Source organism: Desmodus rotundus, chromosome 8, assembly GCF_022682495.2.
Source record: "Desmodus rotundus isolate HL8 chromosome 8, HLdesRot8A.1, whole genome shotgun sequence".
Taxonomy (NCBI): Eukaryota; Metazoa; Chordata; class Mammalia; order Chiroptera; family Phyllostomidae; genus Desmodus; species Desmodus rotundus.
Genome location: NC_071394.1, coordinates 127,326,266 through 127,351,787, shown reverse-complemented (window position 1 = coordinate 127,351,787; position 25,522 = coordinate 127,326,266). Strand labels below are relative to the sequence as shown.

At 45.5% G+C, this 25,522-nt stretch overlaps 1 protein-coding gene across 5 annotated transcripts in view; it reads left to right on the top strand.

Annotated features, from left to right (window-relative positions):
* The first annotated feature begins 229 nt into the window (after nucleotides 1-229).
* ANO10 (anoctamin 10) overlaps nucleotides 230-25,522 on the top strand; it is a 110,960-nt gene continuing 85,667 nt past the window's right edge. For 2 of the 5 annotated variants that reach the window (XM_053929917.2, XM_053929918.2), the window contains exons 1-9: nucleotides 231-566; nucleotides 6,628-6,780; nucleotides 9,031-9,228; nucleotides 10,397-10,531; nucleotides 14,594-14,713; nucleotides 15,601-16,170; nucleotides 17,604-17,659; nucleotides 19,884-19,958; nucleotides 21,777-21,959. In XM_053929917.2, the coding sequence (XP_053785892.1) occupies nucleotides 554-566; nucleotides 6,628-6,780; nucleotides 9,031-9,228; nucleotides 10,397-10,531; nucleotides 14,594-14,713; nucleotides 15,601-16,170; nucleotides 17,604-17,659; nucleotides 19,884-19,958; nucleotides 21,777-21,959 (1,503 nt within the window). In that variant the 5' untranslated portion in view covers nucleotides 231-553. Of the gene's footprint in view, nucleotides 567-6,627; nucleotides 6,781-9,030; nucleotides 9,229-10,396; nucleotides 10,532-14,593; nucleotides 14,714-15,600; nucleotides 16,171-17,603; nucleotides 17,660-19,883; nucleotides 19,959-21,776; nucleotides 21,960-25,522 lie in introns of all 5 variants that reach the window. The other 3 variants (XM_053929915.2, XM_053929916.1, XM_053929914.2) reach the window with 3 other exon arrangements.

Below are 25,522 nucleotides of genomic sequence, written 5' to 3'. Positions count from 1 at the left end.
TGGTCCTACCCTCTGTAACTGCAACGGCCCAGGGAAGCCCCGCCTCTCCCATTGTGGTCCCGCCCCCACTCGAAGTGACATCCAGCCAGGCCCCCCCTCTCTCACCGTGGTCCCACTCCCTCTCGGAGTGACAGCCCAACGACGCCTTCCTATTCCACCGTAGTCCCGCCCCCACTCAGAGTGACAGCCCAAAAGGCACGCCTCTCTCTTTCCGCTGTCACTCCAAAGGACTGGCCAACCTGGACTAGTGTCTCCTTCCCGGAGCCGACCCAGTCCAAGCCAGAAGCCACACAGGCCCCGCCTCTCCCACCATGGTCCCGCCCCCGCCTGCGCGTGGTCGCCCCTAGGCCCCGCCGCGCCCACCGCGCCGGCCGCGCCCGCCCCGCCACCCCGCCTCGAGAGTCCGCAGGTCGGGCTGCCGGTCACGCCGGCTCTCGGGCCCGCCCCCTAAGACGTGGAGCGCCGCGGCCGCCGGTGAGTGGGGGAGGGTACCTCGGAGCCCCCTGCTCCCCGCGGGGCAGAGCCCGGGTCTAAGCGGGTTGCTGAGCCCGGAATGACGGGAGCCGGTGGGTGGCTTCGAGGGACCCCTCCGGGCCATTCCCTTCCTCGCGGGGTACCTCCCAGTGGTGGCGATCCTGGGAATAGGGAAGTGTATTGGGGGGTGTTCAGGTGGGGAGAGGAAGGAGTGAAGGTGTTGGGGAGTGGCTGTGGCAGATGGAGGCTGGGGACAGCCCCGATTTGGAGAGGAGATAGGAGTCTGGGGGTGAAAGGTTGAGTATAGAATGAAGAAGGGTGATGAGGCCGAAATCCGGAGCTGGTGGATTCAAGGCGGGGAGTTATGGAGGGAGGGAGGTTCGGAGCTTTGGGGTAGGCGGTCGCGAGTGGGGTGGGGGAGTCGGCGAAGCATAGTGAAGAGCGTTTTTTGGAAGGACCGGGGCACAGAGACCCATGATTTACGTTTCCCCTGACCGGGTGCGGAGGGGAGCAGGGAGGGCTAGGGAATCTCAGAACGGGTGTGGCCCGAGCTAACTCGCAGGGTGATGCTCCCTCAACAACGGGGTGATCGGGTGGCCAGGCTCCCGACTGGGACACATCCTACAGTTTAAATAATAGATGCACGTCAGGGGCAGTGCCTGGGACACGTGAGACATGTGGATGGAATGGGGTCCACCTTCTGCAGGCTGTTCTAATTTTCCTGGTCGTCACAGTCCAGCACTGGTGTGAGCTTCTGCTGTGAACCCTTTTGGAGCAGATGAGACAGTGGACCCTGGAGGGAGGTCCGGGATTTTGAAAGTACAGCCGAGGCTTATTCAGACTCAAAAAAACAGTTGTATCACGTTCACTTAAAAAATCTAATCCTGTGGGGTCTTAGAGATTTAGATCTTTATCATCTGACTACTTTCAATTTAAAGCCGCCCGTGACCTAGAGGACTAGATGTTTTCTAAGGAACAGCCTGTGAGTATGACGGACGGTTTTGAATTAGCTGTGGAAAGTAGACCACGTCTGTCTGACCAGCTGTTGCCGAAAGAATCATAGAACTGCAGATGAAGAATGGCATACAGAAGAAATAAAATAAAAGAAAGGGGAAGAAAAGGCCTGGTAAATTGGGAAGTGTGTGCACCGAAAAAGTCCAGTGAAACTTTTCCTAACTGTAGAAATCTTGGAAGATAGAGAAAAATATAGGATGAAAATGAAAATCCTTTCACCGACCTTATTAACATTTTGGTGCAATTCTTCTCAATTCTTTTTGTATTTTTTGTGTCCTTAAATGTACACAATGCTTAATGGGGGTCATATTACATTACATTGCACTTATTTTGCATTTTCCTCCTTTATCATTTCCGTGGGTCATTAAAAACTCTCCTCAGCATCTTTTGAAATTGATGTATAATAGGTAGTTCCTCGTATGGATTGATGCTTTTATCACATGGTAGAGTTTCAACTGTGGGCCCCCTTACGGGCTTGGAGGTGAGACTCAGTGTCGCTCCAGGTTTTCAGACATTATCCAGCCAAAAGGACCAAAATTTTGGTCGCGTCTGGGGTAATGACAGCAGACATATTGTTCTGCCTCACCGGTCGCTCCATGCAAGACCCAGTCGAATGACTCTGCGCAGAGATGGCCTTCTGTCTGCGCAGTGTCCCGTCAGGCCTGGGCTGCTGTGGCCAGGCTGTCTTCAGTACGAGTGTCTCCTCCAACTTCCCGTTGAGCCCTGAGGTCACAAGGTTCCTGCTGTGCTCCTCAGGGAATGGGCCTCACCACTTCCCTACATTGTCGTGGTCACTGAGACACTCCAGGGGGAGGGTGGGTGTGTACAGTGCTGGTCTCCCACCCGCATATCTGCCCATCTCTTACGTAAGCGAGAGGCAGCTGCCCCACGGCTCCGGGAGGGAGGGGCCCACCGTGGCTCTCCAAGTTAAGTGCCTGCCCGGTGTTCGAGAGGGAGCCCCTGGGTTGTCTAAGGAAGGGTCCTGTCCTGTGTCTAGCCCTGGCCATTTAAATGACAGCGTTCCTCCTGAGGAGGTTCCTCTCACCTTCCAGCTTGATTGGTGTGGCCCTTCATTTTTTTCTCTCTGATGTGCTCTTATTCTGCTTCGTGGCTGGCAGTGATTTTGTCATTTTACTTAACGTTTCTCCTTGAGTCTGAAATATGTCGATTCCTAAAGACAGCCTTGTGCATTTTCTTATTAGCTTTTGAATTTATGATAATTCCCCTCCACCAAAACTCAGGAAGAGACTAAAGGGACCATGATTGTTTTCTTGTTCCTTGATAAAATATGCACATATATTCAGCCCGAGGGCTGAACTCACACTGGGTTTCTCTTCATGCGTTTCCATCTCCCTGACCGGGATGTACCTCTTACTGTAGTCGGGTGATTCCAGGAGCAAACACAAAAGCCACGTGAGTCCAGTAACCCTGTTCCTGTGGAGGGCCTGTGTGCAGGGCCACACGTGATAATGAGAACAGAGTTTCGATGGCCGTCTGCTGGTCCTGTGCCCTGGGGCCTGTGTGGAGCCTAGCTGCTCCGTGCCTTACAGGCCTTCCTGGCTGCTGTCCTGGCTGACAGTCTGGGTAAAAGGGGAAAATTGGCTGTGGTAGCAGAAATAATTCTACCCTCCAGGGGCCAAGAAGTCTGTATATATTGAACGTGCTGGTTTTTGGATTGTCCCCAACTGAAACCATGAGGCCCTTTTCTGTAGCCACACTTAAAGTCCTAACGTGCCCCCATCTGGCATGTGGTCCCATGTATCGATGCTTGTCTGGTGTGCATAACGATGGAGCAAGCTCCCATCAAGACCCCCGGTACTAGTAGATTGCAGAACTCGGCTTGAGCCAAGGCTGCCATAAGGCTTCTCATTCCCATCATCTTACCCTTGATATCACATCACTGTGGAGAAGTGGGGCCACAGCAGGCCTGGGTTCCACTGGCCAGCGAGCTTCAGGGTGCAGGGGTGCCTGCCTGCACCCCATTGCATGCCCAGCACACTGGGGCAGGGATCTCCCAAGGAGGGGCATCCCCAGAGGTGTTACTGACAGGCTTTTCCTGAGCAGGGGGCACGGGAAGAAGGGCTCTGGGTTACAGGGACAGGAAGAGGAGGGCACAGGTGGTGTAAGAGGGTTCCTGCCTCTGAGGTTACCTGGATTGTAAGTACGCTGTGGCACAATGGAGGGCCCAGTGTGGTACCAGATTACCTCTGTCATCAGTGTGTGAAAATGCCCCATTTTCTGCACTCGTGCCAGCACTGGGTTCTCTCCATCTTTCAATTTATAACATATCTGAAAAGGGTAAAGTATGTGGTTGTTACTTTGGCATTTCTTTTGTTGGTAAGTTTGAACATTTTTTCAAACGTCTGTTGGCCACTTGAATTTCTTCTTTTGTGACTTGTGGTTTCAGTGTCTTGTGTTTTTTGTTGAATTGTGAGAACTCTTTGTTTATCAGAGATTGTGACACTTTTGTCTGTAATGTATTGAGAATCTTATTAAGGTTCTTTTGAATTAGCACATTGCAGATATGTTATTTTTATATTATGTATATGTACATATGTGCATATGTATATGTATATGTACATTGTAGGGAAAAACTGTGTAATGACTACTTTCTCAATTTATTTGCCAAATGCTGCATTTCCAGTTTAATACATATTCCCAGAAGTGCATCTAGCACCTATGGATCCCCTCTCTCTCTGGTCTGGAGTTTGAGCAAAATAGTCATATTGGTTGGAGTTAGAACACTCTAATGGGGAAAAAAAGTTGCGCCTAAAGTAATGAAAGGCAAATAGCTTCTCAAATGAGAATAAATCAGGGGGAAAGTGGTGGTGGGAAAATGAAGCCAACTGTACTTGAACAACAATTAAAAAAGAAAAAAGAGAATGAAGCAGTGAGCAAACATTTGTTATGAGTGTATGAATAGTGATACATGTTTAGAACTGGAGCCTGCTTTCACTGTCCCAGAAAGATTGCTATGACCTGGCAATCCTGAATAAGGAGGGCCTTTCATTACACGAGGTGATGCACGCGTGGTAAGAAAACTTTGACCTTTGGTGCCGTCTGCGTGTGCCCTGCCGAACCACGCATTGCTCCGTTCACCTAACCATCCCTTTCCTCTTTGCTGTATGTTCACACACAGTGTATTCTTTCCGTGTCTGGGTCAGGAACTCTGCGGCCATCCATTCGTCTCTCCAAGTTGAAGGCTGTCTGGTTCTCGCCTCCCCTCCCGGAAAGCTAGTGCCCCCTCCTCATGCGGCCCCTCCGCCTTGAGTTATTGCTGACGTACTTAGCCCCCGTGTTAGAACGATTCGATGCACACGTGCGTCTGCTGGGAGCCTGGGAGCGCCTCGGGAGGAAGAGACAGACCTATTCACTCTCACACCTTTACACCCTGTCACACTTGGCTCACAGTAGACGTGTGATTAATGTTGGTTGTGTTTGATATCTTGATTTAAAAGGTGAGGCGATGATGCTCCTCTCATAGTCTGTTGGTAGATTAACACTTTTTCCCAACTGTTTTTAAATGAAAAATCCCAGAAGTTCAGGAGAGTTGAAAGAATACCACAAAAAGCACCCCCATTCTGGTTCCCTAAATTTACCTATTGGGATCATACCACTTTGATGTATGGCTGGCCCTCTGCTCAGAAACCTAGTGACTCCTTCCTTGCCATTGGGTCAGATGCAAACTACAGCATTGAATATCCTTGAATGGTTGCAGCTTGCAAACCGTTGACGCTCCCCCCTGTCGGTCCAGTCTTGCTGTTCACCGACACTGTCCTGGTTCTCGGTTTACTGATTTTATGCACGTTATTTCCCTGCGGAGCACGGCTTCGCCCTTTACTTGAGCCAAAACTTTTACACATTTAGTGTTCCGCTTTCCACAGCTCTAACTGCTACGTTACTTGTTCATTCTGTGTGATTCCTGACTCCATCACGAGCTGCTTGGAGCGGAGTGCTGGGTCCTACTTTGACCTGGTTTCTTTCACTTTGATTTGGTTGGTATCTTTAATAGGATTCATGATGTATTTGTAATGTAATTTGAATATAGTGTTGATTTATATAATACCTGAGTTGCCCCAAACAAAACTGATGCTTTTTAGAGAAAAACAAAAGCTTATTAGCCCTGGATCTCTTTCATCCACTTGCTGCAAGATTTCCCCCAGAGAAAGATGTTCTGTGATGTCGGTCACTCCTTTTGTGATTGTTCCCAAGAATTGATTTATACTTGTCTTTTGGAGCCATTAAAACTTACACCAAGTACAAAGTTAGAACACGTAAGTGTAAAGTCCAAACATCCCTCCTGTTGAGAGTCACTGGGTCAGAGAGACTCACACGAGAAACATTTTTTACGGGGAGGCCGTTAGATCTTGGTGACCAACACCATTTGTGGGTCTCCAGGCTGACTCTCATTTTTCAAGCTTGGTAACAGAGATAAAGGTGGTATCCCTGAGCAAGGTAGGGAAAGTGGGAAAGAAAGCTGATGCTAGGCCATCAGCTCTATTCTGAAACAAGAAATTGGACTGTGTCAGTTCCCTGCTCTTAATGAATTAGTGACTGCCAGTGTTTATTGGACAACGGCCCAGTTCCTTCGTCATCAGGGGCCCTCATCAGTTACCAGGTCCTTCCCATCCTCCCTCCCCCCTCACACTGATAATGCTCCAGCCAAACCTAACCACTCCTACTTCTCCGAGTCTGTTGGCTATTTTTTGTCACTGTTTTGTGGGGCGGTACTATTGCCTCTGCTTAGAACGCCGTCCATCGTCTGTGTGGCAAACTCCTCAAACTTCATTCTTCTGAATCCCGTTCAGATGTCCCCTCCTTTGAAAACATTTTCTTACTCCTCTTGTGTGAGTCCATTTTACACTGTTACCTTTCGGTAACCTGAAAGTGCCCCCGGCTGTCTTCCAAGCTGTTTATGGAAGTGGGTGGCGTTTTCTCGTCTTCGCAGAGGTGCTGGCTCGCGCAGGTGTGCTGGACCCAGGGCCTGAGCCTGTCCTATAACCCATCTGGATCACGAGAGATTTCACTCTGTCCTAGAAACCAGAATTTAGGTGTAATTAAGAGAAAATACAGATACAGTTTACTTGTTCCTCTTTCCCACTCTAACCCATGTTCGCTTTTATTTATTTTAATTTTCAGGACGTTTGCCAAAGATGAAAGTGACCTTGTCAACTTTGGACACTTGTGAGAGTTCTTTCACGCCTTTGGCAGTCATAGAACTTGCTCGGGATGTCAAAGAGGAAACCAAAGAGTGGCTGAAAAACAGAATTGTCACTAAAAAGAAAGATGGAGGTGAGTAAGATAAAGGTCACTCAGACTTAGTCATGCTTAGTGACTAAAAATATATTTTCAGGGGTGTTGTACAGTTTTTTCATAGGTATAGTTTAAAATTAATGTCCATTTCTTTGGCCTGTGTTACTTGTCTAGGACTTAAAAGGAGGTCTTGGACGAACATCAGATTGTAAGTCTTCATTCGTTTGTAAGCGACAGGACTGATTTTTCTCATAGCTACAGTGCTTGGTGTATGTAGGTGCTTAATAAATAGTGGCCCAGTCAATCAACAGGTACTCCCTGAGAGTTCTCTGTGTGTGGTTATGGCGCTAAGAGAGAGAGAAGTACAGTCTGTGCCCGCAAGGCTGCTACTGGCTGGGTAAGGAGGCTGAATGCCTGTTCCTGGAAATTGAAGAAACAGAAAATAGAAGCTAATGAAAGAGCTGCTGCAAAGGAGTTCATGATGCTTAGAAATGAATCCTGTTTATCGTTATTACACAAGTCCAGAGGAGGAAGAGGGGTGCTCGAGGATGCTTTTCAGGGTGCTAAGGGATGACTGTAGAAGAGGACAAAGTTTAGCCGTCTCCTGAAGGGCGAGCAAAAAAGGCTCTAGGTCTGGGTGGAGGACGTAGGACATGCGCAGGCTCTTCCTAAAACTGCGCAGAACAACACCTAAAACTTCACCAGGTCTCCAGATGTCACACAGAGCTTAAATACTTCTTTTAAAAAAAGATCGTGAGCATAAACTGAAATGCTTTTGTAAAAATTAAACCTTCAATCAAAACCTTTTCTCAAATAACTGAACCACAGATAAACTTAAAAATAACAGTACCCGCTGGCTGACATCTGATGTGTTTCACTGGACTGGGATGTGAGAAGTCCTTTAAAAGTCCTGTGACGTGAGAACGTTTGTTGTGTCTTAGAGCGAGAGGCTACCGGACACGCCCAGGCTGCCTCTCTGCTCATCGTGTGGCGTTAGCAGGAACACGAAGGGCCGCGGAGTTGGTAATGAAGGTGGTAACCGGGGAGAAACAGAATTGGCTGAGCTCTGTTTTAAGAAATAAGTAGATCCTCATATCCCTTCCCTGTTGTACTACCTGGCAAAAGGCTCTGCTTATTGTTCTCCCGAGAAGGTCAGATGCCTGGGTTTTTGGCCTGGGGCTCCATGCAAAGTGAAAAATAGCGTGTTGGTGTCACTTTTGCATTTACCTAAATATGAATGAGGCTAAGGATTTTCTGTTTATGAGCCATTTGTATTTTTTGTAAATTGAATATATCTCTAATTGATTTTTTATTAAAGTCTGTAATACCTCCATTATAAATTACCTAAAATAATACATTAATCTTAATATATTGATATTAATCCATTTCCTAAATGAAATATAGATATTGCTCATTATCCTGTTACCATCTGATTAGTATTTCAGAATTCCTGTCAATCTTCTCTAGAGGGCAAATAGTAAAGAAATACCTTAAAAAGTTTGATATGGGTAGAAGTAAGAAATTAGAAAAAAATATGTTTACCATAATCTTTTAGGTAATAGTTATATATACAAGATCAAATCTTAACATCTATCTTTTTAAAAATTATTTTATTTATTTATTTTTTGAGAGCGGAAGGGAGGAAGGAAGAGAGGAAGAGTAACACTGATGTGCAAGAGATACATCAATCAGTTGCCTCTCATGCCCCCTCAACTGGGGACCTGGCCTGCAAACCAGGCATGTGCCCTGACTGGGAATCGAACTGGCGACCTTCTGGTTTGCAGGCCAGCACTCAATCCACTGAGCCACACCAGCCAGGACCTTAACGTCTACTCTTAACATTTGGAAACCTATTTAAGAAAACTATCATTAAACCTAATTGAATGTAGATACTTATGGGGGAAATCAGTGGAAATTATATGGCTCTTTATTTATTAACATTCACACAATCTGTTATAGTTCAATGTAAATTAGAAACTATATTCTTACCCTGCATACTTAGTGCAAATCAATACCCAGAACCAATCAATATCGAATTCTTGTCTCATATCTACTTCAAATTTGAGTAACTGGCAAGCCACTTACTGTATTTTCCAGTTTGGGCTTTTATTTCAAGAATCCCCAACTTACTTGTATTTCCTGTTCATTTGGAAGATGGATTTGAATTGCTAATATAATCTAAGTTCTTTCTACCAAGCTAGAGCCATAATACCTACTTAGAAGGCTTTCATTTCTGAAACTTCCATGTTTGTCTCTTTCTAAGATTGTGCTTGCCTGTTGTTTCCGAAGGTGCCCAGCTGTTGTTCAGACCGCTGCTAAATAAATACGAGAAAGGAACGGCGGAAAACCAGAACTTATACCTCGTGGGCGCCTCCAGTATTAGATTGCTGCTGGGGGCGGAGGCGGTGGGGCTGGTGAAGGAGTGCCACGACAACACCATGAGGGCCTTCACCTACGGAACCCGGCACAACTTCAAGGGTTTTGACGGTGAGTCCCAGGGTGCTACCGGCGGAATCCATTCAGCGAAGTGAAGTTTTTGAGGACTAGGTCAGAGGTCGGTGCACTTTTTCAGTATAAAGGGCAAACAGGCAGACAGTCAATGTCGGAGGCCGTGCGGGCCATATACTCGCTCCCAGTTATCGGACACTGCCATCGTAAAGCAACAGCAGCCTCAGACCTAAGAATGCTCGGGCGAAGCTGTGTTCCGCTACAGTTTTCCTTAGAAAACCAGGTGGTGGGCCAGATTGGGCCCAAGGGCCTTGCTTTGCCACCCCCAGAATAGATGAACATAAATTAGGATGACATATAATTTACTTAAATTACTCTATTGTAATTCTTAGAATGGTGGATAGCCACTGGTTTTATGTGGAAAAATGTTATAAGAAGTAGAGTGGTAGCTCAGTACCCTGGAATCCCCGTGTCCTGGCAGGTGACTGGTTCTCTCCTGGTCTCCAAAGGGATTTCGGGAGAGAATGGTCTCTGGAAGAACTGGGCAGCTGGGGGGCCCTGAAACCAGAGTGGGAGTTTATATTTGGCTTGATTCTCCTGAATGGCCCCTTCAGGGCACTCAGAGTTAGACGATGTGATTAAGCTTCTTCAGACTCACTCACTGCGGACTTTTTTTATTGTAGTGTAGAAATGATTAAGGTGAAATTCACCTCATTTATGAGGAGTCACCTGTCAAAAATACTGTTTTCTTCTCAGACTTTGTTCTCCCTTGTTTATGGGAGGAATGTTTGACTCCAGAAGGGAATGGCCTGGGCTTGCGAGTTTGAAGGAGATTTCCACATAGGCCCACTTCCATTCCGTTCCTAGTTACAAATTGTTAGAGTTGGAGACCACACCGCCCTCTGCTCATTGATATTAATGAGATCAAGCAGGTGTCTGCCATTGGATGTTTGGACCAAATTATATAATAAGTCATACAACGATTGAAGAATTGTATTATGTAAAGACATAACAGAATATTTTTACTCTTATAAAATATCTAAGGAGCTTTACGTTCTGTTAAATTTACCAGTTTTATACTTTGCTTACTCCTTATGTTAATTACTGTGTATATCATTATTTCCATAACCCCAGGTTATTTGAATATTATTAACTTTAGTTTGGCTATTACTGAGAAAATAAGTGGAAATGTTTTGTTTTATTTTAGATAACAATGATGATTTTCTCACAATGGCAGAATGTCAATTCATTATCAAACATGAACTTGAAAATCTTCGAGCCAGAGATGAAAAAATGATCCCTGGTTACCCCCAGGCAAAGTTGTACCCAGGAAAATCGTTATGTAAGTGATGATGTCCACCAGCCTCATGAATATACATTCTAATGCGATTTATTTTTCTTAGTAGACGTAAATAACACCTTACTGAGGCTTTACTTTTTTTCCTCTTACTGAGAAACGTACACAACTTTACAATAACTTATTTTTTCACGAACACATCTTTTGCCTTTAGAGCTCCCTTAGATTGCGTGTTTTAGATCGATAGATTCGTCCTCCACGGTTCGCTCCTTCTTGTCATCAGGGTCTCCCAGCACTCAGCGGGTTCAAATTATATATTTGTTTAGATAATAAACAAATAATGATTATATTATTTTATAATAATAATTTGTTGAAGAAGAAATGGCATATGCATAATTATAAACTGTGAACTATTTTCAGAGCACAAATAATAAAACTTAGAGTAACATAAAGTCCTAGATTTTCATTAAGTTTAATCCAGAGCAGTAAGTGGAAAAGCCTATTTTCACCTTTTGAGTTTTGTGGGAGCCACCCCCTGGGGCGGCCTCTTCTCTGAAGCTGATGGCAGGGAGAGGTTGCAACTCCTTCCGTGTGATCCCCCCCAGCGCTTTGGGAGCTGCCCAGGGCTTTCATGAGGAACACTCCCCGTTGTCTTCGGTTCGATTCGATTCTCGTTTTGCACGCAGTGGTTAGGACTTCGCTCGCCGTAACGTTGCATCCTGGTAGAAAGCTCTCACTAAGTAGGTATCGCGTGTGTCCTCGTGAGTGTGATTGTGCGGCAGTTTGGCGGTTCCCGTCAGATGGCAGCACCGGAGACCTGGAACCGGGCTGCGCGTGTCTCAGCTGTGAGTGTTCATCTAGGTGGGCATGCCCTCTGTGGTCTGCTGCGTGAGCTGAGGTCTCTTCCGACTCTCCAGCTCTGCCTTCTCCCATCGACTCCTCGTAGCTGATAGTCGTGCAAGTAACTGAATGCAAGATTTTCTTTAGAAAGAGGAGTGAAAGGAGCCAAGAACTTACATGTTAACTGTATCCTCAGGGGTGTTCTTTAGGCCACAGCTCTGTCTCAGAATATCTCCGATGATTGATGGCAAATGGCACATCTCATACTAGGTATGCTACTATATTGTTATTCTTTTAGAATATCATGGTGATTTCCTCTGAACGTATTCTATATACAAATGCAGTGTCAGGTATAATCAGTCTTTTAAAATTATTAATTGTGCTTATAAGAACATTAGAGTAGATTTCAAGTAAATATGTAGCAGACTGTACCTAAGAAGATTAAGCTCTTGATGTATTTTTATATGCATGCTCTTCCTGGGTACGGCATACACACACACACACACACATACACAAGCACATACATGTATACTATGGCTACATACATTTTTACAGTTTTTAGATTAAGCAGGGATGAAAATAATACAGGAATACAAAGATGTGTTTTGAAAACACATCCCCAAGAAGCAGTTTTTCCCTATTAAGACAAAAGTGTTCTGTTCACGTGAAGACGCTGGAGTCGGACAGGCCTGGGGGGGCCGCACGAGCCTTCTCTCCCTGTGGCGCCCTGCGTGTTCCTTGCCCCTTTGCTGGGCTTGGTTCAAGGCCCTATGACCCGCCCCTCCCTGTTGCACAAAGACAGGAGTTCAAGGAGAGAGTTTTGTTTTTATTTTTGAAGTGAAGGCATCACATTAGCCACAGACAGAAGCAGTACTCTGTTAGTGTTGTTATTACATTATTTAAGTTGGAGGGTTCAGCTCTAAGCCAGGTTACTCATAGGTCCCCTTAAATTAGGTTTTGGTATGTATAGCTGCTTGTTAAATGGCTGTAACAGGAATAACCTTGGTACCTGATAAGAAATCATTCAGCATTCTTGAAGGAAGGAATCTTGGTGTAAGTTGTTCCTTTCTTTAAATAGGACTGAACAGCCTCATATTTTCCTTTGAAGGTAAGGCTCATGTTAATTACATTCTTAGCTGACATCAGAGGTTGAAGGATTTAAAAAAAAAAACCCCACAAAACAAACCCTCTATTTTTAGAAGCTGAAACCAGAACCATGCTTTTCCCGTTGATGGTGAAGAGAAGCCCAGTAATTTAGGACCAGTGGTTTTATATTCTCTTCACAGTTCCTATTTTTAGAAGTATTCAAGCTGGTTTCTATGTCTGCCTGGAAAGTCTTCTACAGTAGAATGGAGCTGTTCTTTAAAAAAGAAGTTAGAAATAGTAAAATAATAATTTAGGTGCTGTAGATCAGTTCAAAGTTAAAAAACTTGATGTACTAATTGAAAAGGCTAGCAACAGGAGGAAAGAATAGACTATAGCCATTGCGTCCCCAAGTATGAGAGGAGAATCAGACCAGTTGTGGGTGATCGAATTCTCAGATTAACTAAGAAAAGAATCTACAGGAACACTTGAGAATAAAAATACTTAAAAATGGACTTGATAGCACTACAGACTGATTTAACTTAAACCATATACATTCTCCAATCATTGAGGATTTCATCACGATCCTAGTTTCTAAAAACTTCTTTCTGTGTAGCTTACATGAGATATAATTGTAAGAAGAACTGTATGTTAAGAAATTTATTAGAACCATATATTAAGAAATTTATTAGACCCAGACTTTTTCTTATTGCTAGTATCAGATACCTCCTTTTTATTATCATTTAAAAAAAATTTCTAAGAAGTTAGGTTTACTTTTAAACTACTCTGAGGATTTTGTGATAGGGCGTCTGTGCTGAGAACACTGTGCTCTTTGTTCTACCTTGTAGTGTTTCTACCCTGAAAACTGAACTCGTGGTCCCCCCCACCAGTGCTGCAGACGTGTATTTGCTGTTCCTCATTGAGGGGCCTGTTAACTGATCTTCTGGCCACCTATCTTTGGTGACTGGGCAGATAGGAGATAAGAGTTGAGCTGGTTAACCTCAGAGAGCCTCCAAGCGGATCAGTGGATGAAACCAGCAAAGCATCCTTTCTTGATGCTGATTCCCTCTCACCAGCCGCCATAATCTTTGGTAGGAGGCGGTACTAGGAACTCGTGTGGGAGGTGCTCCATCTCCGCAAACGTGGAACAAGGCTCTGCATGCATGGTCTGCATGTCTCCCAAACACGCTCCCTCCTAGAGGCCGACCCAGTGGTACAGACGGGAGAATGCTTCGCTTCATTCGTCATGACTAGGGGATGTTGTCTTTGGCTACATTACTTGGCCTCTTTCAGATGTGTGCGTGCGTGTTAAAATCATAGTTGCCAAATGACTGCTCAAAGTAGGAAGTCTTTATTTGGTTGGATTTTGATATTTGATGTTTGTAGCCTTTGCTGTCAGAGTGGAAAAGGTGAAAATGATGGAAAATACTCAGTATCTAGAATGAAAGGAATGAAACCATTCTCTTCCTTTCAGTGTACTGGGAGGGTAGATGGGTAAAGTTTTCCTAGGGGCAGTTTTATAATATGTGTCCAAATCTTAAATACATATACTCTTGGACCTAACAATTCTACTTTTAAGTATATTCAACAAGAAATAGTAGATAGGTGGGAAAGGGTTTGTAGACAAGAGTTTTAACATTATTTATAATAGCAAAAAAAGGAAACACATTTTTCACTAGAGAATTAAACTATAGCATTTCATACAAGGGAATATTATGACACTGTTAAAAAGGACATTTCATGTTCTATTCATAATATATTGGCACGGACAGATTCATTGTGTTACTACATAAGAAAAGATTACAGAACAATGCATACGAAATTATCCCATCATAAATTATATATATTTATGAATGTATATTTTGGAACTGGTTATACACTAAATTGCTGTTTACAGTGGTTATTTTGGGGAGAGAATAATTCTAATTTGCACATTTCCGCATGGTTTAAAGTTTCTTACTGACGAGCATCGCTTTCGTAGTCAAAGAAAGCAGTGGCGATCACTGACGTTCTGGAGAGCGGAGCACGTGCGCCCCTGTGGAGCAGGCGGTGTGAGAGCGAGAGCGGACTTTGGGGGGCGCCTCCCCCCCCCCCCCCCCCCGGAGGCCTTCGTAGTGCCTGACGGAGAGCGTCGCCGGCCGCCGCAGTGCATTTCACATACTCTGGCACGTTCTCCCCCTGCAGTGAGAAGACTGCTCACGTCTGGCATCGTGGTCCAGGTGTTTCCGCTGCACGACAACGAAGCCCTGAAGAAGCTCGAGGACAGCTGGTATACCCGGTTTAGTTTAAAGTTTCAGCCCATAGGTACGTGTCAATACCTGTTCTCAGAGGAGAGGAAGGCCTGCTAATGGAAAGCCTCGATCCAGCAGTGGCGTCACCCTCCTTGGGCAGATATTTCACGCTCTGCCAGGCCGGGCTCCCCCAGCTGCATGTGGGAAGAAATGGGGGCGGGGCGTGAGGTGGGTTACAAGACCAATGTATTTACTTCCTAGACTATTTTGGATGGGCTGAGTTATAGGCTGTCACTGAATTTCACCACCGACACAGAAAGTTCAGAGTCCTTCCTGAGTGCAGGTCAGCCTCGGAGTGGAACAGATTTGATAAGAATTTGTTTGACTGAGCATATTTTGTATTTGAAAATTTCTCATCCTTTAGAGCTAATCATCTGGACCGTGTCCCATGGCTATGCTAGAAGTTAGCATCTAGAATGTCGTTCTGAGATTTTGAATAATTTTTCTTCAGTGTATTGAAACGTTGGCCATGACACACTGATGGGAATTTATATCTTCAGGAGGGGGAGTCTTCTTTGAAAAGAACATCTGTAACTACAATAACAAAGTAGGAGACAAAAGAAGAGCATAAATGAAACCCCCAAATACGGTGTTTTATTGGCCATGACTGAACTTTAAATGAGGACCTCGGAGACTTGGGACGAACCCCTCGCTGATTTTTTCTTTAGGACAAGGCATGCGCCAGATGAGGAAATAAAGGGGAAATAGACGCAGGGCCCTACGCTGGGGGAAGTATCAGGCGTACGGTGCAGATAAGTGAGGTCTTCGTCCTGCATGAAGGATGGGTTTATGGTCGCACACGGGTCCCCACTTAACAAAAAATGACTCGGCTTGCTTGAAATGATAAGAAAGTCCTCAGTGGTGTGTACGTAAGGTCTTTCTTTTTCTCTTTTGTTACAGACAGTATCCGTGGCTACTTTGGGGAGACGATCGCTCTCTACTTCGGGTTTTTGGAGTACTTCACCTTTGCCTTAATCCCCATGGCGGTCATCGGGCTCCCTTACTACATGTTTGTGTGGGAAGACTACGACAAGTACGTGATCTTCGCCTCATTCAACCTGATCTGGTCCACAGTGATCCTGGAAGTGTGGAAGCGCGGCTGTGCCAACATGACCTACAGGTGGGGGACGCTGGTCATGAAGAGGCAGTTTGAGGAGCCCCGGCCAGGGTACCACGGGGTCCTGGGCATCAATGCCGTCACGGGCCGGGAGGAACCCCTCTACCCCAGCTACAAGAGACAGCTGCGCATCTACCTGGTCTCTCTGCCCTTCGTGTGCCTCTGTCTCTACTTCTCCCTGTACATCATGATGATTTACTTCGACATGGAGACCTGGGCCTTGGATCTCCACGAGAACAGTGGGTCCGAGTGGACCAGTGTCTTGTTGTACGTGCCCAGCATCATCTACGCCATCGTGATTGAGGTCATGAACCGCCTCTATCGATACGCTGCCGAGTTTCTAACTTCCTGGGGTAAGACTTGATGCTGTTTTCCTCTTATCTGTCTATAAGAAATATTGCTTACCCCACAGGATTCATGTAGCTGCTACCTTGCAAAGCGGATAGTTGGCGCTCTGAACAAGGACAAGTTCATGGGCTCGGTGAGCTCCGATGATCCCCCAATCATGGCCATCACAACTCTCGTTTATTGCCAGTTGCTATGTTCTAGGTACCCTGCTAAGCACTGTATCCGTGTATCTCATTTTCCCCTCCTCTGGACACTGTGAAATAGACACATTTCACCATTTTATGGATAAAGACACTGAGATTTCACAAGGTTGGGGCAGCACATGGTAGAGCCAGGCTCCTCCACGCCCCTCTGTTCTAACCCTGTGCTCCCAATACTGTAAGGCTGTGTTTCATGCTGACAGTCAAACAGACTGAACTATCTACCTGAAACTCTGGCCGAATGAACTATGTCTGAGTGTCCGAAACCGCTTGTCTAGTGGTGCCGGGCCCTGAGGATGGCCACGGAGCTCCGTGGAGACGGGCATTCATTTTTGCGTCTGCAGTAAAAGAGGAAGTTGGCTGTAGTTTAAAAACAGTCTCAATAGGCCATTCACTCTTTAATTTATTTATTCATTCAGACAAATGAACAAATATGTTATTATCCCCTGGGAGAAGTCTAGGCCTTACCTTCCTGGACCACAGAGATATTTTAAGTTGTTTTTATTAGTCATTGAACAAAAACAGCCTCCATTCTGTGAGTGCTTTACTTTGCTGGCACTGGCTAAGGTTTTGTATGATTTCTAACCCTGACAGTGACCCTGACAGGGGAGGAGGGTTTTGTAGGTGAGGAGGCTGAGGGTCAGGAGGTTAAGTGACCTGCCCGGGTCAGACAGTGGCTGAGCAGCTGAGCTGGGTTTCAAATCCAGGTCAGCCTAACACTGCCTCTCTGTGCAAGGGTGACACTTCTCAGCAGCATCTTCCTTTTTGTTCTTTCGTCCCGCTGTTCTGGCCCCTGCACGGCGTCTCCTCCTGGCAGCCGAGGATGGAAATTTGAGTTTCCCTTTTACTCAAGCCTTTCAGGCCGCCTGTTCAGAAAACCTGCTCTTTAGAGGTTGCTATCAGTTTTACCATCACCACTCACCCAGGGTCTCTTTCGGGGGACCATTTGTCAACACATCCTCTATTTCTCTGTAACAGTAAGACTTTAAAAATAACGTCAGACTCGGTGATATTGCAGTGCCCCCAGGTACGTGTCCTAGTCTTAGTTTCGTCCCTGTCCAATGCCCTTGGTGGTGAGCAGCAGCCACAGCTCACAGCCTGGCATGTCTGTGACTGAGGCTGTGCCGGTGGACGTCGCCTCTCAGCCTGCAGCCCCAGGCTCGCTCCCCTCCCCACAGTGCTCCCTCCCTCTTGCTTTCTTACCCGAGGGAAATCACCTGTCCTTTTTAATATTGCAGAGAACCACAGATTGGAGTCTGCCTACCAGAATCATCTAATTTTGAAAGTTTTAGTGGTAAGTAGAGTTTTTAAATGCAAGTTCACTTTAATGATAGAATTAAGGCATACCATTTAATATTCAGGAATATAAATATGAAGATGTGCTTATTTATCAGATGGTTAGTGTATTTTGTGCAAGTGGACAAAGATTGTTTAATAGGTGTGTCTACATTTATATTCAATAGTCTTTTAGTATAACTGCATGTGGTTTAAGACTTCAAACGTAGAAATTAGTATTTATGTAAATAAATACTAAGTATTTATGTATGTAAATCTATATTTATGTAAAAAGCTAATTAACCACTTTATAGTCTTGTTTCTGTTCTTCTGTTGTTGGTGACTTCTCTGAGTGTTTCACCCTCCAACAATCCCTCCAGTTCCTGACAATCCATTCAGTGATAGAACATTAAATTATTTTTTTTTAATTTTGGTGAAGACATTTTTAGAGTTCAAGAGGTTCCCCGCAGGTTTTGCTGGATGGGAGGAGAGAGGTGGACAGAAGGCATTGGGTAACTTGGTTGCCGTTTGTGTAAAAGCTCATGCATTCTGCCTCTTTCCACCATTATTATAAATAGGGAAGAAGTGCAGGCTTGAAAGCACCTCACTTACCGGGAGCTCACGTGGGCCGTCTGTGACGTCACTGAGGACCCAGACGGGTGTGTGAGGAGTCCTCTGAACTTTCAACTGTAATCGATTTCATACAGTTTGTGTACTTTACTCCCGAGCCAGGGCCCAGGCCCCTGCTCTGAAAGAGTCTTTGTTCTAGCTGTGGGGATCACTTTGAGAAGTGTATTTATCTGGTGTTGCAGGGCTTAAAAGATCAGAAATCACCACTGGGAAGGCGTTTGGGTTTCTGAAAGTAGGCAGATTTACAGAAGCAAGAGCAGGCTTGGAAATAGAAAACCTGTCATAATAGGTGCCAATAATTCAGCAGTTTTAGCAGTTTGGACACTAGAAAAGGGGCACATGGCCGCACGTATCCAGAACAGCTCCGAGGGCCTCACTCCAGCCCCAGGAAGTAACTGATATTAAAAATACTTATGCTGAGTAGGCAAGGAAGTTACGTTCTGTGTTCTCTGTGTAAGAAAGCAGGGAACCTGTAATGCATTAACAGCATCATTCAGATTGATTTTAATACGGAGGCTTTGCCCTTAGAGGTAAAACATTCTGCCTGTGTAGAAGAATTCAGTTTTTTGTGGGACTCTGACATTTCAGATGCAACGTCGGGTGGCTGCCTTGTGAAGCGTCACACGTTAGAATCTGCTTGTGTTCCCTAGGTCTCCCTTTTCAGTCTAGTGGAGAGAGCCTTTCCCGCTTTCCCAGGCTGTCGACGTTCACCTTCTACTGTAACAACACTCCTGCCCCTCCCTGGCAGCTGTGTTGACCTTACTGCGCACTCTCTCCAGTGACCCCCATTCCCTCACTAAGGAGGCACTTACAGTTACACTCTGTAGCGACCTTCCGTCTCAGAAGGGGTGCTGCTAAACAGGAAGCAGCCAGCCTGGGGCTGGGAGGCAGAGAGGTGCGGGCAGGGGGTAGCTGCAGATTCTTGAGCAGAGGAACTACTTGAAGAAGTGATACTTGTTACCGTGGAATCCCCAGCCCAGAACTGTGTCTGAACAAGGGCAGGTGTGGGAACAAGGTGTCTCAGGTCCGTGGGCGCCCAGAGGCTCAGGGGCTGGGCTGCTTGTGTTGGGGGGGTGGAGGGGCTCCTTCTTGCTGGTGCTGCCTAGCCATCCTAGCAATCTCCCCTGGGCAGGGGGGTGTCAGGCCCTGCAGGGTGGAGGGCAGGGGAGCTAACCCCTGGCAGCTTACTGTTAGTGGGGGTCCTGATCAGTTCTGCTGGGTTCATCCCCTGTTGTTAAGATTCTAAGGGGGGTGAGCGGGGAATGAACCCACCTGGGCGGCCTGGGTTACCAGGTTGGAGGTGGGGAAAGGTGGGCCTGGCTCTCCCTCTTTTGTGAGAACATGGTCGAAACAGGCACGTAAGATGCACTAGTGCTGTGTTGTTCCTCAGTCCCGAGGTCCTGGGCCAGTTCCCTTCCTCCGAGTCCTCCTCTGGTCGCCTCTTGGTTATCTCCAGAGGTGTGGACGTGCATACTGAGGAGGAGTAGGGAGGAACAAGCCTGCCATCTTATCCGGACTGGAAGCCCCTCGGTCCATTTTTAAATGCCGTGTGTATGGTTGTAACTATGAAGTGCTGTAAAGTGATACTAAACATTGGCGTCTTTGTTTGGCAGTTCAACTTTCTAAACTGCTTTGCCTCACTCTTCTACATTGCCTTTGTCCTGAGGGATATGAAGCTTTTGCGTCAGGTGAGTGTGAGCAACAAAGGTATTGGTTTTTTAGGTTTTAAAAGTGGTTTCCTATATTCAGGTAATGTAATTGGCTTCCTATTGTTATTTTTACAAAGAAAACCTTTTAAATTTAGTCTGTTCTAAGTCCAATTCTAATTTTTTTTAAAAAGGAAACCCATTGGCACAGCGTATGTACTCAGCGGAAGAGAACTCTGTAGAAGCTAACCAGCTCGTAAAATTAAGGATACAGGGTGGTAACGTCAGATATGTAGCTCCTATGTATTTGTATTTGTATAGAGTTGTGAAAACAATTCTAACAGCAAAACATACACACTTCACAAACTTTTGCACGTGTGTCAGGGTGGGGGTGGTCGGTGCGACCCTACACGGGTCGTACATGTTTCATGTGCGGATTAGTCGTTACACTGTAGAGACCAGCCGATCCTACGTGGTGCAGCACCTTTTCTGAAATGTTTAAGGAGGGCTGCGTGTAGTTGGATGTGTTGCCCTCTCTGGGTCACACAGTAACAGTGAGGAAGAAGTTGAGCACAGGTTGCTGCTTTCCGAGTTTTCTTCCTTTATGATCGAGTCAGCTATCAGTAAGGGCTGCTCCTTCTGGTTTCAGTGGACCGTGATGTTGGTGAGCGGGGTCTCGAAGCCTCGGCTTCTTATTTATATGAGAGCTTGGGCTCATTATCAGGAAATTAAAAAATTTGTGTAAGAGAGAAAGGTAAGATTTTGCAGTGATGGTCCTAACATCTTGCATAAAAATAAAATTAAATGTTGTGCTCTTAAGAACTATACTATATATATAGTTGCTTTTAAAAAAATTATTTTTGAAAATTGAAAAAGCTTAAAATAATATTTTGGAAATTGGTAAGTTGGATGCACATATCTTCTCCAGTCCCACCTGTGGTGCTCGTGGGGTACGGCTCCTCGTATCTTGCATTTTTGAGAGTCTCCTCTATTTAACAGGGGACAGAGGGGTGGGAGAGGATTCTTTAAAAAATAGAATTTTACTACCAGCAAAGATGGTGTGTGATGGGAACACTGATATCCCTCTGGGGAAAGTAGAAATTGACACACCACCTCTGGAAACCACTCCAGCAGCTTTGCCCAAAACCTTACTGCTTCCCTAGGAGGTCAGCAGAGGTGGGGTGAGGCTTCGTGCGCAGGTGCCCGAGGAGCAGCGTTTGTAATGGTTGACGTCGGGAATAATACCTGCATTCAACAGCAGTGAAGGGCTAAGTAAAGAAGGAATTTCTAATGGCGCAGGAAGGTGCTCCCAGTGTGTTAACAGGAGAAAAGGAAGAACACAGAGCTGCGTGCACTATATATTGGACGATCCTGCTTTCATTTTTGCACAGATGGGAAATATTTGGGAGGCTAGCCGTGGTTCTGTCCTGGCTGTGGAGCTGTGTGTGACTTCTTTTCCATTTCCTAAGTGTTTTACAGGGCGGGGGTATGTATTAACTTTATAATATTTTTTTTAAGTTGTGGCCAAACTATTATTTTTTTCAAAATTGGCAGCATCATTTAGATATTCGTACTTTGTAGCCAGATGAAATAATAATTTTAAGGTAATTTGTTCTCTTGCTGATACATAACTGGTTTAACTTTTATTATAATCTTATTTTTATTATATAACCTTTTTGTAGTTTAATCAAAGTCTTTCCTATGAAAACAACAATTAGAAACATCAGTCTAGCTTTTCTAATGGTAGCTTTTATAACAATAGTATCCTGTTTGTTGAAAAACCCATTTTACTTGCATAATCGTACGCCTGCTGTGGCTTTATTGAGCTGCACTGACCGATACTTATGTGCTTCCCTTTAGAGCTTGGCCACCCTCCTGATTACCTCCCAGATCCTCAACCAGGTTATGGAAGCTCTCCTTCCTTACTGGCTCCAAAGGAAGCACCACGTGCAGGTGAAGAAGAAGGTGCAGGCTCTAAAGGCAGACATCGACGCTACGTTATACGAACAAGTCGTCCTGGAAAAAGAAATGGGAACGTATTTGGTAGGTTGGAGTGTTGTTGAATGAAACATGGACCGAATGTGATTATCAGTCGTGCTCCGAGTTCAGCACATATGTAAACACTCGTGGTCCCAGCTAAGCGCTTCCCAGCCACTTTCCTCGCCGCGAACCACTTGAACTTAAAAAGATGGGCAACGCATCGAGGTGCCACTGTCTTGAATCTGAAATGACGCCTGGCACGCCACAGGCTGAGTTTGGTGAATCACGTGACCCCTCTGCCGAGGGCAGTGGGCATAGCAGCCTCAGGAAGGGCAGAGCGAGGGAGGGATGAGGTGGCCGTGGAGAGGCAGCGGCCTGACTTGTTTCAGACTCAAGCAAAGACTGGAAGTGGGTCCTGGAAATATGGGAGGGAACACTTCGTAAAGCATGTGGTTGTCTGACCACTGTGCTCTACACCTGAAACTTATACAACATACTATGTAAACGGTAATTGAAAAGAAAAACAAAGGTTGAAGCCAGCCCATCACTGCAAATGAATGCCAATCCGAAGATTACATTATAGTTTCAATCACTTCGTGCCATAAATATAAAATAGTTCCTTTAAGGTGGAATTTCTGAGGGTTTGTTTGTTTGTTTGTTTGTTTTTAGGAACTATCAGTAGATCGTTGGAGGGTCATAAGCCCTAACCATGTATTAAACAAACTTTTACTGAGCTCTGACTACGTTCACTGTTTCTCTGTTGGGGGTGGTATTGGGGTCGGGTTTGCTTTAGGTCATTCTTTCTTATGTCCTGTACCTTCCTTCTTGGTATGGCATGTTCTTCTTAGTGAGATACAGCCTTCGGTGATGGTCCATGGTGGTTAAACTATTTACAGTCTTCTCTTTCATCATGAATGAATTCATCTCCTGATTATTGAATTTTTTTACTGACCTTCATAGTTAGTTTTTCTCATATGCTTAAGATTTTTAGTGTGTATATCCATCCGGAGTAGGAGTTTATACTCCCCCCCCACACTGAGTGTCGCATGCTAAAAATGCCAGGTAGGCCTTGGTGTGACTAGGGGCCGCCAGCAGCACCTCTGAGAGACATCTCTGCACATCTCTGCAGAGGCTCAACCTTTTCCTTTATGAGCTGAAACAGCACACTTTTGAAAGCTGAGCACAGGCTGGAAGGGTTTCTGAAGACCAAACTGTGGTAAAAAACGGTCTGATTGCTAAGGTTTTTACTCCTTCCCCACTCTCGATTACGTCGCTCTTCAGAGAAATAAATCTGTGCTCTGTCTCTGGGCACGTCTCAAAGCCGCATCTGTACGCGGCAACACAACATAAGGACGTGCTTTCTAGAGCCAAGTGCAACCAAGGAGCGGTTTAGAGACCTCTCTGCACTGATTCCCCAGCTGAGCATCCACGGGCCGGCTCCTAACACGTGTGTTTGGTGTTGCTCTTTGGCGAGCCTTGAAAACTGCCCCCGAGGCTCGCTGGAGATCCCCGGGCTCACGCTCCATCCAAGTACCCAGAGCATCCGAAAGAAGTGCCTGTTGCCATCACTGGCGCTCTATAATTATGTTGGGACCATTTCTCCTTTAGTGAAATGTAAAGTAAGAAAAGAAACTGGCGAGAAGTGGAATCTGACTTACGCTGCAGCTCTAGGCTGCGGAGCCTCGTATGCATATCCTGGTGAAGGCAGACTCTGAGATGCAGTAATAATAGTTACTCATTTAGAGTGTTAATGCTTCCTATTGCTTGAAAATGTCCTGATGAGTACTGTGTTTTTCGGACCATGAGATGCACCTAGGTTTTAGAGGAGGAAATAGGAAAAAAAATTTTGAAGCAAAAAATGTGGTAAAATATTTAATAACAGAAATAACATAATATTTCACCAATGTAAATGTAAGCAACATTCAGACTAGAAGATGCACCCCCATTTTCCTCCCAAATTTGGGGGGGAAAGTGTGTCTTATAGTCCAAAAAATACGGCATTTTTCTCAAACTGAAGTTGTCGCTGCATGTGCCCCGAGTGATCCCGAGGAGGTCCGAGGATGCCAGACGTTGGTGACAGTGGCCTTGGGCGGCACGTGGACGGGCCCTCCCGGTCAGTCACAGCGCAGCATAAAGCATCGCTCAGCTTCCCGCGTGTCAGAATTGGTGTGATATTGTGGACGACAGGCTTCTAGGAAGGCGTTCTCGCAGCGTGCCGCTGTGTCCTGTTGAAGGGGGTGGCGTAACTCGGGTGACAAGTCAATGCGTAAGCGTCCTGCCTCAGTGAAGGCTCCTTTGTCCAAGTATGCAAGATCACTAAGCACCCCCCCCCCCCCACGCTGTGTCTCTTGCCCCTCAGACTGAGGGTACGTGATGACTATTGCCCCTGTCTTCCTTTGGACTAAACCTTCCGAAACACATCGGAGAGGTTTCATAACATAGTTCTCGAGGGAGTTCTCCAGGCTTCCGTGGTTTCCTTATTTTCTGCCGTGGACTCCTTTCTTTGGCCTCTCTGATGAATCTGCTACTTGTGCTAGGGTGACTCTAGGGAGTTTCCTTGCGACTATCAGCTTTGTTTTTCTGTACTTTTAAAAGAATCGAGACAAAATTCTTATACCCTAAAGTTCACTATTTTAAAGTGCACAGTTTAGTGTGTGTGTTTAGTAAGTTCACAGTGTTGTGCAGCCATCGCCACCATGTAGTTCTAGAACGCTGTCATCATCCCCGAAAGAAACCCCGTGCCCACGGCAGTGACGCCTGCCTCCGTGTAGAGGCCGCTGCCCTGTACGCAGCCTGTCTCTGTGGACGTGCCGGCTCTGCGCCTTTCCTACCAGCGAGTCTCCAGTTCATGGCCTTTGCGTCTGGCTTCGTTCACTGGTCGTAACTCTCTCAAGGTTCCTGCGTGCCGTGGCGTATATCAGTACTTCATTCCCTTTTATGGTTCAGTAATACTTTGTTGTAGGGACATACTGCATTTTGTTTATCCATTCACCAATGGGGGGACGTTTTGGTTGTTTCCGCTTTTTGACTGCCGTGAATAATGCTGCTGTGAACATTTGTGTGCAGGTGTTTGTGTGAATGTGCGTTACCGCCTGCTGGCTCATACGTTAACTTAATGTACTTAACTGTTTGAGGAGCCGTTTTCAGAAGCAGTGGTACCATTTGCGTTTCATCCAGCCGTGTGCGAAGGTCCCGCTTTTCCCACACCCTTACTAACACTTATTAGAAAAAAAAAGCCATCCTAGTAGCTGTGAAGTGGTATTTTATGGTGGGTTTGATTTGCATTTTCTTAGTGCTTAAATATATTTATCATCTTTTCATTTACTTTTTGGCCATTTGTGTCTCCCCTTTGGGGAGATATATATTTATATTCTTTGCCCATTGGGTTATGTCTTGTTATCATTGAGTGGTAAGAGTTCTCCATAGATTCTGAATATAAATTTCTTATTAGATACGTGATTTGCAAATATTTTCTCTCGTTCTGTGGCTTATCTTTTTGTTTTCTCAGTAGTGCCCTTTGATGCACAAAAGTCTTTAATTTTGATGAAGTCCGGTCTCTCTCTTTTTTGTTACTTGCGCTTGTGACGTGACAGCTAAGAAATGACTGCCCAGTCCCAGGTCAGGAC